The sequence below is a fragment of the Erinaceus europaeus genome, chromosome 10 (genome assembly GCF_950295315.1).
Source record: "Erinaceus europaeus chromosome 10, mEriEur2.1, whole genome shotgun sequence".
In the NCBI taxonomy this organism is placed as follows: Eukaryota; Metazoa; Chordata; class Mammalia; order Eulipotyphla; family Erinaceidae; genus Erinaceus; species Erinaceus europaeus.
The window spans coordinates 24,265,841-24,277,910 of NC_080171.1; the positions used below are offsets into that span (position 1 = coordinate 24,265,841).

At 39.1% G+C, this 12,070-nt stretch overlaps 1 protein-coding gene across 1 annotated transcript in view; it reads left to right on the top strand.

The window, feature by feature from the left end:
• ERMP1 (endoplasmic reticulum metallopeptidase 1) overlaps positions 1-9,950 on the top strand; it is a 49,813-nt gene extending 39,863 nt beyond the window's left edge. The window contains exons 12-15 of the mRNA XM_007536077.3: positions 3,125-3,327; positions 4,270-4,385; positions 7,391-7,554; positions 7,632-9,950. Of these exons, the coding sequence (XP_007536139.2) occupies positions 3,125-3,327; positions 4,270-4,385; positions 7,391-7,554; positions 7,632-7,796 (648 nt within the window). The 3' untranslated portion in view covers positions 7,797-9,950. The remainder of the gene's footprint in view (positions 1-3,124; positions 3,328-4,269; positions 4,386-7,390; positions 7,555-7,631) is intronic.
• The last annotated feature ends 2,120 nt before the right edge of the window (positions 9,951-12,070 follow it).

Genomic DNA, 12,070 nt, shown 5'->3' on the forward strand with positions numbered 1-12,070 from the left:
TCCGGTTGGCATCATGGTAGCATCTGGAACCTGGTGGCTGAAAAAGAGTTAAGATATAAAGCAGAACAAACTGTTGATGAAGATTTGGTGTCTCCATTTTGGAAAAAGCTAGTAGGTCTATTTTAGGTATATTCCAAGGGGCCTACTACCCTACTACTTTTTGCCTGCACCTGACATATAATATGCAGGTGACCTAAGCTATTGTCTGGGGGGATGGTATCATAGTTGGAAAAAGGACCAGAAAGCTGGATCAGGGAAGATAGTAGCTCCCCCAAAATGTGAGTATATAAACTATAAACACTATCAATTTGATCTGTGGCCAATAGTCAACACAGGAGTTCCATATCTTGTCCTCTCCGTTGGAAGTTTCCCTATTTATTCCTCTGGGAGTATGGACCAAAGATATTTTATGGGGTGCAGAAGGTGGGAGGTCTGGCTTCTGTAATTGCTTCTCCACTGGACATGGGCATTGACAGGTTGATCCATACTTCTAGCTTATTTTTTTTTTTAATATTTATTTTCCCTTTTGTTGCTCTTGTTGTTTTATTTATTTTATTTATTTATTCCCTTTGTTGCCCTTGTTGTTTTATTGTTGTAGTTATTATTGTTGTTGTCATTGTTGGATAGGACAGAGAGAAATGGAGAGGAGGGGAAGACAGAGAGGAGGAGAGAAAGATAGACACCTGCAGACCTACTTCACCGCCTGTGAAGTGACTCCCCTGCAGGTGGGGAGCCAGGGCTCGAACCGGGATCCTTATGCTGGTCCTTGTGCTTTGCGCCACCTGCGCTTAACCCGCTGTGCTACAGCCCGACTCCCAGCTTATTTCTTTTTCCCTAGTGGGGTAGTGCTTTGGAGAGGTGGGGTTCCAGGACACATTCGTGCAGTTATCTGCCCTGGGAGGTCAGGTTAGCATCATGGTAGCATCTGCAATTTGGTGGCTGAAAAGCATTAAGATACAAAGCAGAACAGATTGTTTAATAACCAGGAACTGTTGTTAAAATTTCTGAAGCTCTTGCCGGCCGGGCTGGCTTCACGGCGGGTAACAGAGACACGGAGACAACGGCTGGGCAGGGAAGCTGTATTTCTTTATTCAGGAACAACGATTCATAAACTAAGACAAACTAATCACCAAACAGAACTCTGCTGTCTCTTTGCGGCGGCACAAGCACTCTCTCTTTTACTCTGGAACTCAGGAACCCTCTCTTACTGGGGAACCCTCTGAAACTCTGACACACTGGAACTCTCTCTTACTCTGTAACCCTGAAACTCTCGAACTCAGGAACTCTGGAACTCTCGAACTCCGGAACTCAGGAACTCTGGCTAACTCAGGAACTCAGGAACTCTGGCACTCTCGAACTCAGGAACCCTCTCCCTTACTCTCGAACTCAGGAACTCTCTCTCGGGGTTCCTTGGGGCGGGGCCAAGCAGGCCCGCGAAATTAACAGGACTGATCCAATTCTCTTGGCGGGGGGGAGGGCTAGGACAAACCAATGTAAAGCATACGACAATTCCCCCTTTTCTTTTTAACTAAATGACTATAGTCATTTAAATGGTTTGTCCTAGCCCTCCCCCCGCCAAGAGAATTGGATCAGTCCTGTTAATTTCGCGGGCCTGCTTGGCCCCACCCCAAGGAACCCCGAGAGAGAGTTCCTGAGTTCGAGAGTAAGGGAGAGGGTTCCTGAGTTGGAGAGTGACAGAGTTCCTGAGTTCATGAGTTCAAGAGGAAGAGAGAGAGGGCCAGAGGGTTCCTGAGTTCGAGAGTTTCTGAGTTCGAGAGTAAGGGAGAGAGTTCCTGAGTTCGAGAGTTTCAGAGTTACAGAGTAAGAGAGAGTTCCACAGTGGAAGAGTTTCAGGGGGTTCCCCAGTACGAGAGTTCCAGAGTTCCAGAGTTGGAAACTTCCTGAGTTCCAGAGTAAGAGAGAGTGTTTGCGCCGCCGCAAAGAGACAGCAGAGTTCTGTTTGGTGATTAGTTTGTCTTAGTTTATGAATCGTTGTTCCTGAATAAAGAAATACAGCTTCCCTGCCCAGCCGTTGTCTCCACGTCTCTGTTACCCGCCGTGAAGCTACCCGCCCAGCAAGAGCCTCCGAAAATTTTAACAACAAGGAACCTAAAGGTAAAAATAGAGCCGATGAGATTTGTGGTCTTAATGTGACAAGAAGCTAGGAAGTATTACAGGTATATTCCAAGGGGCTTATGACTTTACTGATTTTTTCCTGGGCCCAACAGCTAACATGCAGGTGGGCTAATAAGTATTGTCTGGGGGGGGGTTAGGTGGTAGCATGGCAGGTTAAGCACACATGGCACAGAGCAAGGACCACCAGTGTAAGGATCCGGGTTTGAGTCCCCGGCTCACCACCTGCAGGGGGGTTGCTTCATGGGTGGTGAAGCAGGTCTGCAGGCATCAGCCTGTCTCTCCCCATCTCCCCCCTCTTGTTTTCTCTCTGTCCTTTCTAACAACATCAATGACAACAATAATAATGACAACAAGGGCAACAAAACAGAAGAAAAAATGGCCTCCAGTAGTGGATTCGTAGTGTAGGCAGCAAGCCCCAAGCCCCAGCAATAACCCTGGAGGCAAAAGAAAAAAAAGTATTGTTTGCGAAGATGGTGTCAGAGTTGAGAATAGGACTAGAAAACTGGATCAGGGCAGAGTAGCTCCCAAATATGGGATAAGTATATAAACTGTAAATCCCATCTATCTGGGGTCCATGTCTGTTCATATTTTGCTTATGTAACCTCTGCATCCCTGTAGGTCTGAGCTTGCATTCTGTGGTCATAACAAGGAACATTCTAGGCTGCACTCATTTCAGTCTTCCTTAAGTGGCAGAGTACGTTGACCTGGCCTCCCTTAGGAGAGTGGGGCGGTTTCTACCATTGTTCTACATTGAGGGCAAGGTTGTGGAGAGTCCTACAAGACAGTTTCTGATGTTCCTGATGGAAATGACCACTGATGGTGGGGAGAGGGATGTTAAGAGGTCTGGGCCCATCATGTCTATGTGGGGATCCCAGGATTCCCTATATAGTCCTCATTTCTTGATATTAGCAGACTTATCTGGGGATGGAGATGTGCGTACAGTAGTTGACATAGCAGTTTTCACATTAGTCTTGTTCTTCTCTCTCAGCATATGACTAGGACATTTCATGGCTTGGATGGAGACATAGTTAAACAGGATTCTGGAATATGGATCAATGGGTTTGACTACACTGGAATGTCTCATATCACCCCTCACATCCCTGAGATCAATGATACTATTCGAGCTCACTGTGAGGAGAATGCGCCTCTTTGTGGTTTCCCCTGGTATCTCCCAGTACACTTTCTGATCAGGTTGGTTTATTACTTTTGTGCTTTAGTTGGATATTGCTTTGTTTTCAAATTCTACCCCTATAACAGTACTTCAGGTTTTTTTTTTTTAATATTTATTTATTTATTCCCTTTTGTTGCCCTTGTTGTTTTATTGTTGTAGTTATTATTGTTGTTGTCATTGTTGGATAGGACAGAGAGAAATGGAGAGAGGAGGGGAAGACAGAGAGGAGGAGAGAAAGATAGACACCTGCAGACCTGCTTCACCGCCTGTGAAGCGATTCCCCTGCAGGTGGGGAGCCGGGGTTCGAACCGAGATCCTTATGCCGGTCCTTGTGCTTTGCGCCACCTGCGCTTAACCCGCTGCACTACAGCCCGACTCCCTGTACTTCAGTTTTTAAAACTGATTAAATGTAGACATTAAGTGCTACTTAACAGTGGCTTCCCCCCCCACCAATAGAAAAATTTTATTTCCTTAGTGGGATAGTCATATATTTTTGTGTTATCAATTTATGAAGTTTTTCATCTAGGAACCTGAACAGTTAGAAAAGTGATCATTTTAAAGATCTATTTCATAAGGTAAAGATGAGAATGAGGGGGCTGGCACATACAGTTCTGGGGGCTGAACTCAGGGCCTCGTGCTTACAAGTCCAGTGCTCTGTCTCTGGTGCTACTTCCTGAGCCACAAGGGTGGCCCTCTTCACTGACTTCAAGATAATGTCTAAGAAATTTTTATGGTTTGATGATGATGTATTAGAAGAAATACGATGTGGATAGTGTAATTAAGTTCACCTAGGGCCTTTTCTGTTAATTTTGGGAAGGAGTTATTACATAATAACATGGACATTGTTTAGAATAGTCAGAGTATATTTTCATACTCCAAAATACGTATATATCTGTAGCATTTTCATGAGTTATTGCTATGTCAAAAGATACCCTGGTTATAGAAGCTGTCTTTTCAAATAGGAAAAACTGGTACCTTCCTGCTCCAGAAGTTTCTCCAAGAGATCCTCCTCAATTCAGAATCTTATCCAGAGAAAAAACTTCCTGGGATTCTGTGAAGTTGACCTTTGAAGCAACAGGTAAATCACTTGATAGTTTTTTTCTTTCTATCTTTTACTTCTTATATTTTTTAATAGGTAGCATGTGTGTGCCCCTCAAATTTGTAAGTGTAATCAATAACTTAGGAAGAATTTAGCAGAAAATATAGTTACCATGTGCCTGTCCACTACTCCAGCTTTCTCTGTTAACATCTTGCCTCAGTCTGGTACATTTCTTCCAATTGTGACTATTGACACATTTTTATTAACTAAATTCCAGTTTACTTTGCTTTTTGTGTGCATGTTATATATGTACCTTATAGCTTCATGCACATTCACTACCCTGTAAATTCCGTGTGCTCCCCGTGTGACTCCTCCTCCTTCCCACTTTTCCCTGGCAACTGCTGCTCTTTTATATTTTGTTTTTGCCTTTTCCAGAGTAGCTTGTTTTTAACTTTTCCAAGTTGGCTTCTTTTGTTTAGTAGCATGAATTTAAGGTACTCTTATTTATGCTAGTGGCTAGGTAACCTTATTTATTGCCAGGATTATCACTGGATTTTACTACCTGCACAACAAATCCACTTCATTGCTCCTGATGGCCATTTTTTACTTTACCTAGTATTTTTATTTGGGGGGGGGGTAATAGATTGTTCACCATGGTATAGGGGAGAGCAATTAACTTTTTTATATTAATCCTGTGTTCTTCAGCCTTTTAACAATTGTTTCTCTTGAAAATTTGACTCATTGGTTTTTTAGAAGTATATTCTCAGTCTACAGATATTTTTTGACTTTCCAATATTGATTTCTAGCTTAATTTCATTGTGGTTTGAAAATTTCAAAGATACGGTGTTGGATGTACTCTTTTTTTTTGGTTAATGTTTCATTAAGTTTGAAAGTAGTGTTTCCTATTGTTGAAGATTCTATGAATTTAAATGCTTAGTTCCACCAAATAATGAATTTTCTACTTGCTGAGTTTGTCAGTTGACCTTGAAAGCAACTGGAGAATCTTCCAAGAGGTCAAGAGGCCCCCCCCTTTATTTCTTACATGCTTTGATTAGTACCACCATGTTGTAGTCAGGTGGGGCTAAGGGGTTGTGCTCATGGTAGTGCACGCACCTCCCAAGTGAGCTATCTTGTGGCCCTTTGCTTGCTTTTTACTGAATTTCTTCCACACACAGCCCGTTTAGTGACCTGTGGCCATCATTACATTTATTGTGTTAAACTATAGCACACAAGATGGAAGTTAAGAAATAAATTAACCAACAGAATAAAAGCATACTTGATTCTTCTTCCAGTACACCCCTCCCCTTGGTGTATGTATTGCTTATCTTAAGGGGAGAGACACCTGCAGCACTGTGATGTGTGCCAGCACCCCAGACCTAGATAGAGTGTGATGATTCTTATGCCTGAGGCTCTGAGCCCAGGTTCAAGCCTCAGCCATATCATAATGGCTCTGGTGAAAAAAAGTAAAAAAAAAAATCCTTAGCTTGACAGCCATAGAAAAATACATCTCAGATATAGGTTGGTTTTATAAGTCATCTATAAATATAATTGTGTTCTTTACTGATTATTGTGCAGAGTAGCTGCAGAGACAACATCCTTACCTTATTCTTGATGTTAACACTACGGTCGCCATTATTTTCCCACTACATAAGAAAATAGCAAGATTAGGACACCAAGCTATTTTTCAACATATTAAACATTACAGATAGTAAAAAATATTAATATCTATAAAGATATTCATAGGATTTTTCTTGGCTCTTAGAGGCTAAGTTCCCCATATTTGGGTCTCCTGAAATATTAACAAAGAAATGTTGTTAATGTTTTCATTATGTGGTAAATGAATCAAACCTGGGACCCTTTACATACATACGTCTGTATATGTATCTATAGTTGGAAAAGCCATGACACTTTTTTGCATATCAAATACATCATGAATTTTCCAGCAAATCAGTACATAATCTTTATTTTTGGTGCGCAGTTTCACTGCTCCCAGGCCAACTTTTTCAGAGAGGAATTACACTGTAGTACCAGGGCTCCTGCTATGACATCTCCTATGTGGTGTCAGGGATCAAACTTGAGCTGTGTGCATGGCAAGGCTATATCCCCTAATTTTTATTTAGAAAACTTTATCAGATCTTATCAGTGTTACATATCAAAATTTGTACTTTTTCTTTGGAAGTTGAATTATTTAAGTACTAATCTCTGTTCAGTTTTAGGAATCTGTATTTTCCTTGGAAAATATCCCTTTATTTGGTTTTTAAAATTAGTAGAGATCTATAAAATAGTCATGAGATTTAAAATTTCTATTTTTGTATACTTGCATTTTCAGTTCTACTCTCCATTGGTTTCTGTTTGTATGTTTACTTGTTATTTTGATTTTACTGAAGTTTTCATTGCTATGTTTTTTTTTTATCACTGCTTTATATGTATTTAGTAATTTCTGGTATGTAGTACTTTCATTTTTTTTTCTTCCACCCTAATCTTTTAAACAGACCCTTAATTACTAGGTGGAAGGCTGGACTTTTTTTTTTTTTTTGTTAAGTGTTATTTGTAATATTTCCACATTTCATTTGTTAAATTCTGTATTCCACAGCACTTAAAACTTGCCTGTTACATATGGTTTTCTTTATTGGGGGCCTGATGGTTTATAATACTTGGTGATCCATTTCTGACTGTGATGAAGGTATGGATCTTCATAGTCCATGTCTGGGTAGCAGATTAATTGCTTGTCTTTTATTGATGTTCTTTAGACTTCCTAGCTTTTTTTAAATTTTTTTATTGGAGGGAGAGAGACACCTGTAATACTTGGCAGAGCTTTTTCCCCTGCAGCTGGGGACTGGGAGCTTGAATCTGGATCCCTGTGCACTGTAACATGTGCTCAACCACATCAGCCCCTTATTGATGCTTTTTAAAAGACTGATTTATGGGTGAGGGAGATAACATAAGTGGTTATGCAAGTTATCCCTCTCACCACCATAAACCAGAGCAGAGCAGTGCTCTGCTAAAAAACATACTGATTTAACTTTCTTCTGCTTGTGTTTAAGGACCAAGTCACATGTCATTCTACATTCGAACTCATAAAGGGTCAACACTCTCCCAGTGGTCTCTTGGCAATGGTACCCCAGTCACAAGTAAAGGAGGGGACTACTTCGTGTTTTATTCCCATGGACTACAGGCCCCTGCATGGCGGTTCTGGATAGAAGTTCAGGTAGGCATTTCCCAGCATGACTGATGAGGTTTTAGGCTGATATGGCAACTCGTGAACTAACTGTTTTTTTCTGTTAGGTCTTGGAAGAACAGCCTGAAGGAATGGTCACTGTGGCCATTGCTGCCCACTATTTTTCTGGGGTAAACAAGAGATCCTCCCAGGTGGATGCTCTGAAAGAGAAGTTCCCAGATTGGACATTTCCCTCTGCCTGGGTGTGCACCTACAATCTCTTTGTGTTTTAATCTTGTGGATGATCTCAGTGGAATATTTCATGTGACAAGTTTCTCCATGTTACGCAGATGAAACGTTGTCAGTGAAATTTAACATGTTCTAAGAGCTTAGGGGGTTAACACTCTTGAAGGCCAAGCACTATAATGGGTATGCTGTGGGGTAGCAGCAATTCATGGCCTTTTTGACACTTGAAAATACTTTTCTGGCACTTAAGCACATGTGGGCATTGCCACTGCATTTTATATGACCTTAAGGACAACAGCCAACAAACCACTACAGTCATCGTCTCATTAGGATCGTGAGAGATGTATAAGGTACTGTAAGGCCATTGTTAAAGTGAGACAGATATCATTTGTAATTAAAGTCTAAGACCATTTGTTGTGTCAGTGGATGATAGGTAATGATTCCCTTCTGAGTGAGATCTTAGGGTTGGGGGAGAATCTTTGGGCTTTTGAGTCCCCCGCCTTTGCTGAGGGCTCCTGTCCTGTCAAGTATAGATTCACTGTTTGTATCTTCTGAAACAGGCATTTGTTCACCTACTTTTCCCTCTGAGTTTTCAGGTTTTTTTTTTTGATTCAGAATATTGTTTAATAACATAACTTCCTTCCTCAGAGCACTGAATTGCCATCATGGCTATTCTGGGGTAGAGGAATTGCCGGGAGTGACTGGACATTTTATATGCTGTGTTTTGTAGGAGTAGGCTGTTAAACAAAGCTAATCCTTTGACTTTCCTTAGATGAAGTGTACAAGTGAGACCACTCTGCATATTTATAGTTGCTGGTATTCAGATCCTATACTATTGGCAGCCTTAGGACTTAAAAGGTGCTTTTCATTTTGAGTATGGCTGGGTAATTTTTGAGACAGCCGAGTTTGGTGAGATCAACAATAAATTCAGCTGCTTTCATTTTTTTCAACATATGTATATATTTGGACACATAGTCATAGTAAAACACCTCCAAAAGGTGGCCCTCAGATCCTCAATAGAAAGCATATAATCACTATGCTTTCTTTGTAGGAAAATTTTTCTTAAAACTGCTTACAACTGCTTACTTACACTGTGTACTTTCTTAATCATGCTCCTTGTGCCTAACTTGTGATTCCTTCAAAAACTGACTTGACCCCCATAAACAGCAGGGCTGTCACCAGACATAAAAAAATGCTAGGCATCACCTGCATAAACACTGGACAGTAGAGCTATGTCTTTGCCTGTACTTTGCAGAAACCACATATTTTTAAAGCTGAAATTCTTGACTGCTGCCTACACTTCTCTCAGGTAGGCAATACTTAAGGTTTGCAGTTTAAACTTAGAAATAGTAGTATGTCAATGAATTTCAAAACCAAGGCATATTTTACCACTGTAGTTATTTCAGTAATTTCAATAGAAATTAAAGAGAAAAAAAAAACCAAGTGTTGGGAAAGGGATATTACATGAAAGACCAGTGTTCCCTGAGCTTCCCCCACCCCCCCATTGGGAAGGATGTTTTCTGGTAATAATCATGGGTCACTTTTCTATGTAAATTTTCTTTAGCATTCTGAAGCTTCACTGTTTATTCTGGGAGACTGTTTAAATGCCATAAAGAAATAATCATTACCCTGTCATTACCCTGTTAATAAGCACAATGTCAGATCAGTAGTCTTTGGGAGAAAAGAACTTGTTTTCCCCATTAACAAATGTATTCTTTCTTACAGAATTTAAATGTTAAGTAACATAGCACTGAACTAGGGGAAAATGAAGAATTGTGATTTCAAAGAAATTCTTGAAATTTAGTGTGTCTGACCCAAGATGGTTACTGCATGAAGTATTTGTTTCCACAAAACAGACAAAGCATGCTAGGAATCTGAAAATGCTACTCTGCTGACTCAGGAAATTATAGAATGATTATCTGTTCTTTTCCACCCGTTTGCTGACTTGAGGATTAACTGTTGCCTTACAACATTACTGAAATAAACTTTTTAACATATTAATGATTATCTTTAATAGAAATCAAGTCATGGTTAATTTCCTATATCCTCATGTTAGAAGTATTTCAAGTCTGCAGAGATTTTTTTTAATTCCTTGTGAGTAACTCAAAATGGAAAGATTACTTCAACTGTAATGCCTTGTAACTTTGAAATGATTCATCTAAATTTCACAGAAATAAAAATGACTTACTAGTTAGGTTTCATTCATTCAGTATATTTAGGAGTTACTTAACTTTCTGTGGTAATCCACTCGGAACAACTCTCTCATATTAAGTTTTTCCTGCTTCAGGCATTCCCAGAACCCCCCCCCCAAAAAAAAAAAAAAAAACTACCAAATTGTACCATGTAGGAAAATTCTACTTTTGGCACTGTAGGAAACCTACACTCCTAATACATGGCAACTTTAAAGTACACCAATATTTTTTGATGCTACCATTTTATTTGATCTATAAAAATCATGTTAATTTTCTCCCAAGTTGTGCCCTATACCAAGTAAGATCCAGTCCTGACATCTTATGAATGGAATTCAATAAAGGATAACTAGCATATAATCATTTCAGTAAATGCATATTTTTGAGAAAGCCCCAACACCTTTTTTTTTTTAAACAAGAATATAAACTTCTTCAATCTAATAGTTCATCTAAGAAAAAACCAGTATCACAAATTATGATGAAAGGCTGATACCTTACCTCCTTAAGACCAGGAATAAGGATGAGTGGTTGGAAGCATAACGACTAGGGTTCAAGCTCCTGGTCCCCATTTTCAGGGCAAAGTTTCACAAGCTGTGAAGTAGTGCTACAGGTATCTTTTATTCTGTCCTCTATCCAATAAAAGATAAAGTTTATGACCAAAAGATACAAAAAAAAAAAAAACAGGAACAAATGAATGTGCCACTTCTACTGAACACTGCATTGGAAGTTATAGCTATTTTTCATGAAGCATCTAGATTATTACATTTATGCCTAGTTGTAGGTGATATTACTTTTTTAAATTCCATACTATTTCCTATATAAAAGAATACTGTTATAGGTGCCAATACAGTAAAAATTTAAGGAACTAAGGATACATAGTTGGAACGGTAAACCATGTTCAGGATTAGAAGACAATATTCTACAGACAGAATGTAATCTCTATCAGAATTCCACATGCAGAGATTGATGATCTGATCCTGAAATTCAAGGGACCAAGAGTAGCCAAAATCACTGTGTAAAAAACAAGACTTATAATTTCAAAATAGGGTGATAATGAATGACAGTGCTGAAAAAAAACCCTACCTATAAAAAGTCAATTTCTAACAGTTTAACAGGAAAATCTTTTTAGTAAATGGTAGTAGGACAATTACACCCATATACAAAATGAACTCAGAAAGGGTTGTCAAAGATACATAGGTTGTGGGGCCAGGGTAGTGGTGGCGCACCTGATTGAACACAGTAGAGTGCACAAGGACCCACGTTCAAACCCTCAGTCCCTACCTGTAGGGGGAAGCTTTGTAAGTAGTGAAGCAGTACTGCAGGTGTCTTCCCTCTGTCTCTATCCAAAATAAAGTCTTTACAAATAATATAGGAGCTAAATTATAAAAATATCAGTATTATCAGGAAACATGTATTTTTTATACCATCAGGATAGGCAATAATTTAAACATGACACTTAGAGTACAAGTAGCCAAAATACAGTTATTTTTCACCAAACAAACTATTCCTCAAAGAATAAGTATTATAAAAGCGAAAGCCCTGAGTATGAGAAAATATTTACAAGTTATATCTCATAACAATCTTCTATCTAGAATATATAAAGAGCTCTTCCAAATCAAGATGAACAACCCAGTTCTGAAATGGGCAAATAAGATGAATATTTTCACCAAGTTTATACAAATCATCATTAGCTATTATAGTAAGGAAATTAAAATCTAAATCATAATGAAGTTACCACTTCATAAACTGGATGGTCATAACTAGAAATAATGAGTGTTAACGGTAGAACTGCAACCCTCCCTCCACTGCTGGTGGGGACCAAAAAAATAGTAAAGATAATTTGAATTACGTTTTTTTTTTCTCATTTACAGTCCTAAAGATAATTAAAAACATGTCCACAAAGAAACTATTAATAGTGACTGAATGTAGCATTATTTATAATAATAATAATAAAGTAGACATATCCCTCAACTTCTGAACAGGTAAACTACCACAGTCATTTCAAACAGAAGAAAACATGGTTAAGCTAAGAAGCCACATAGTAAAAGTCATGCTACATGATTCCATTTAAACAGTGTCCAGAATAGGCACATCCAAAGAAGCACAAAGCTAGAAAGTATATTTAGAGAATA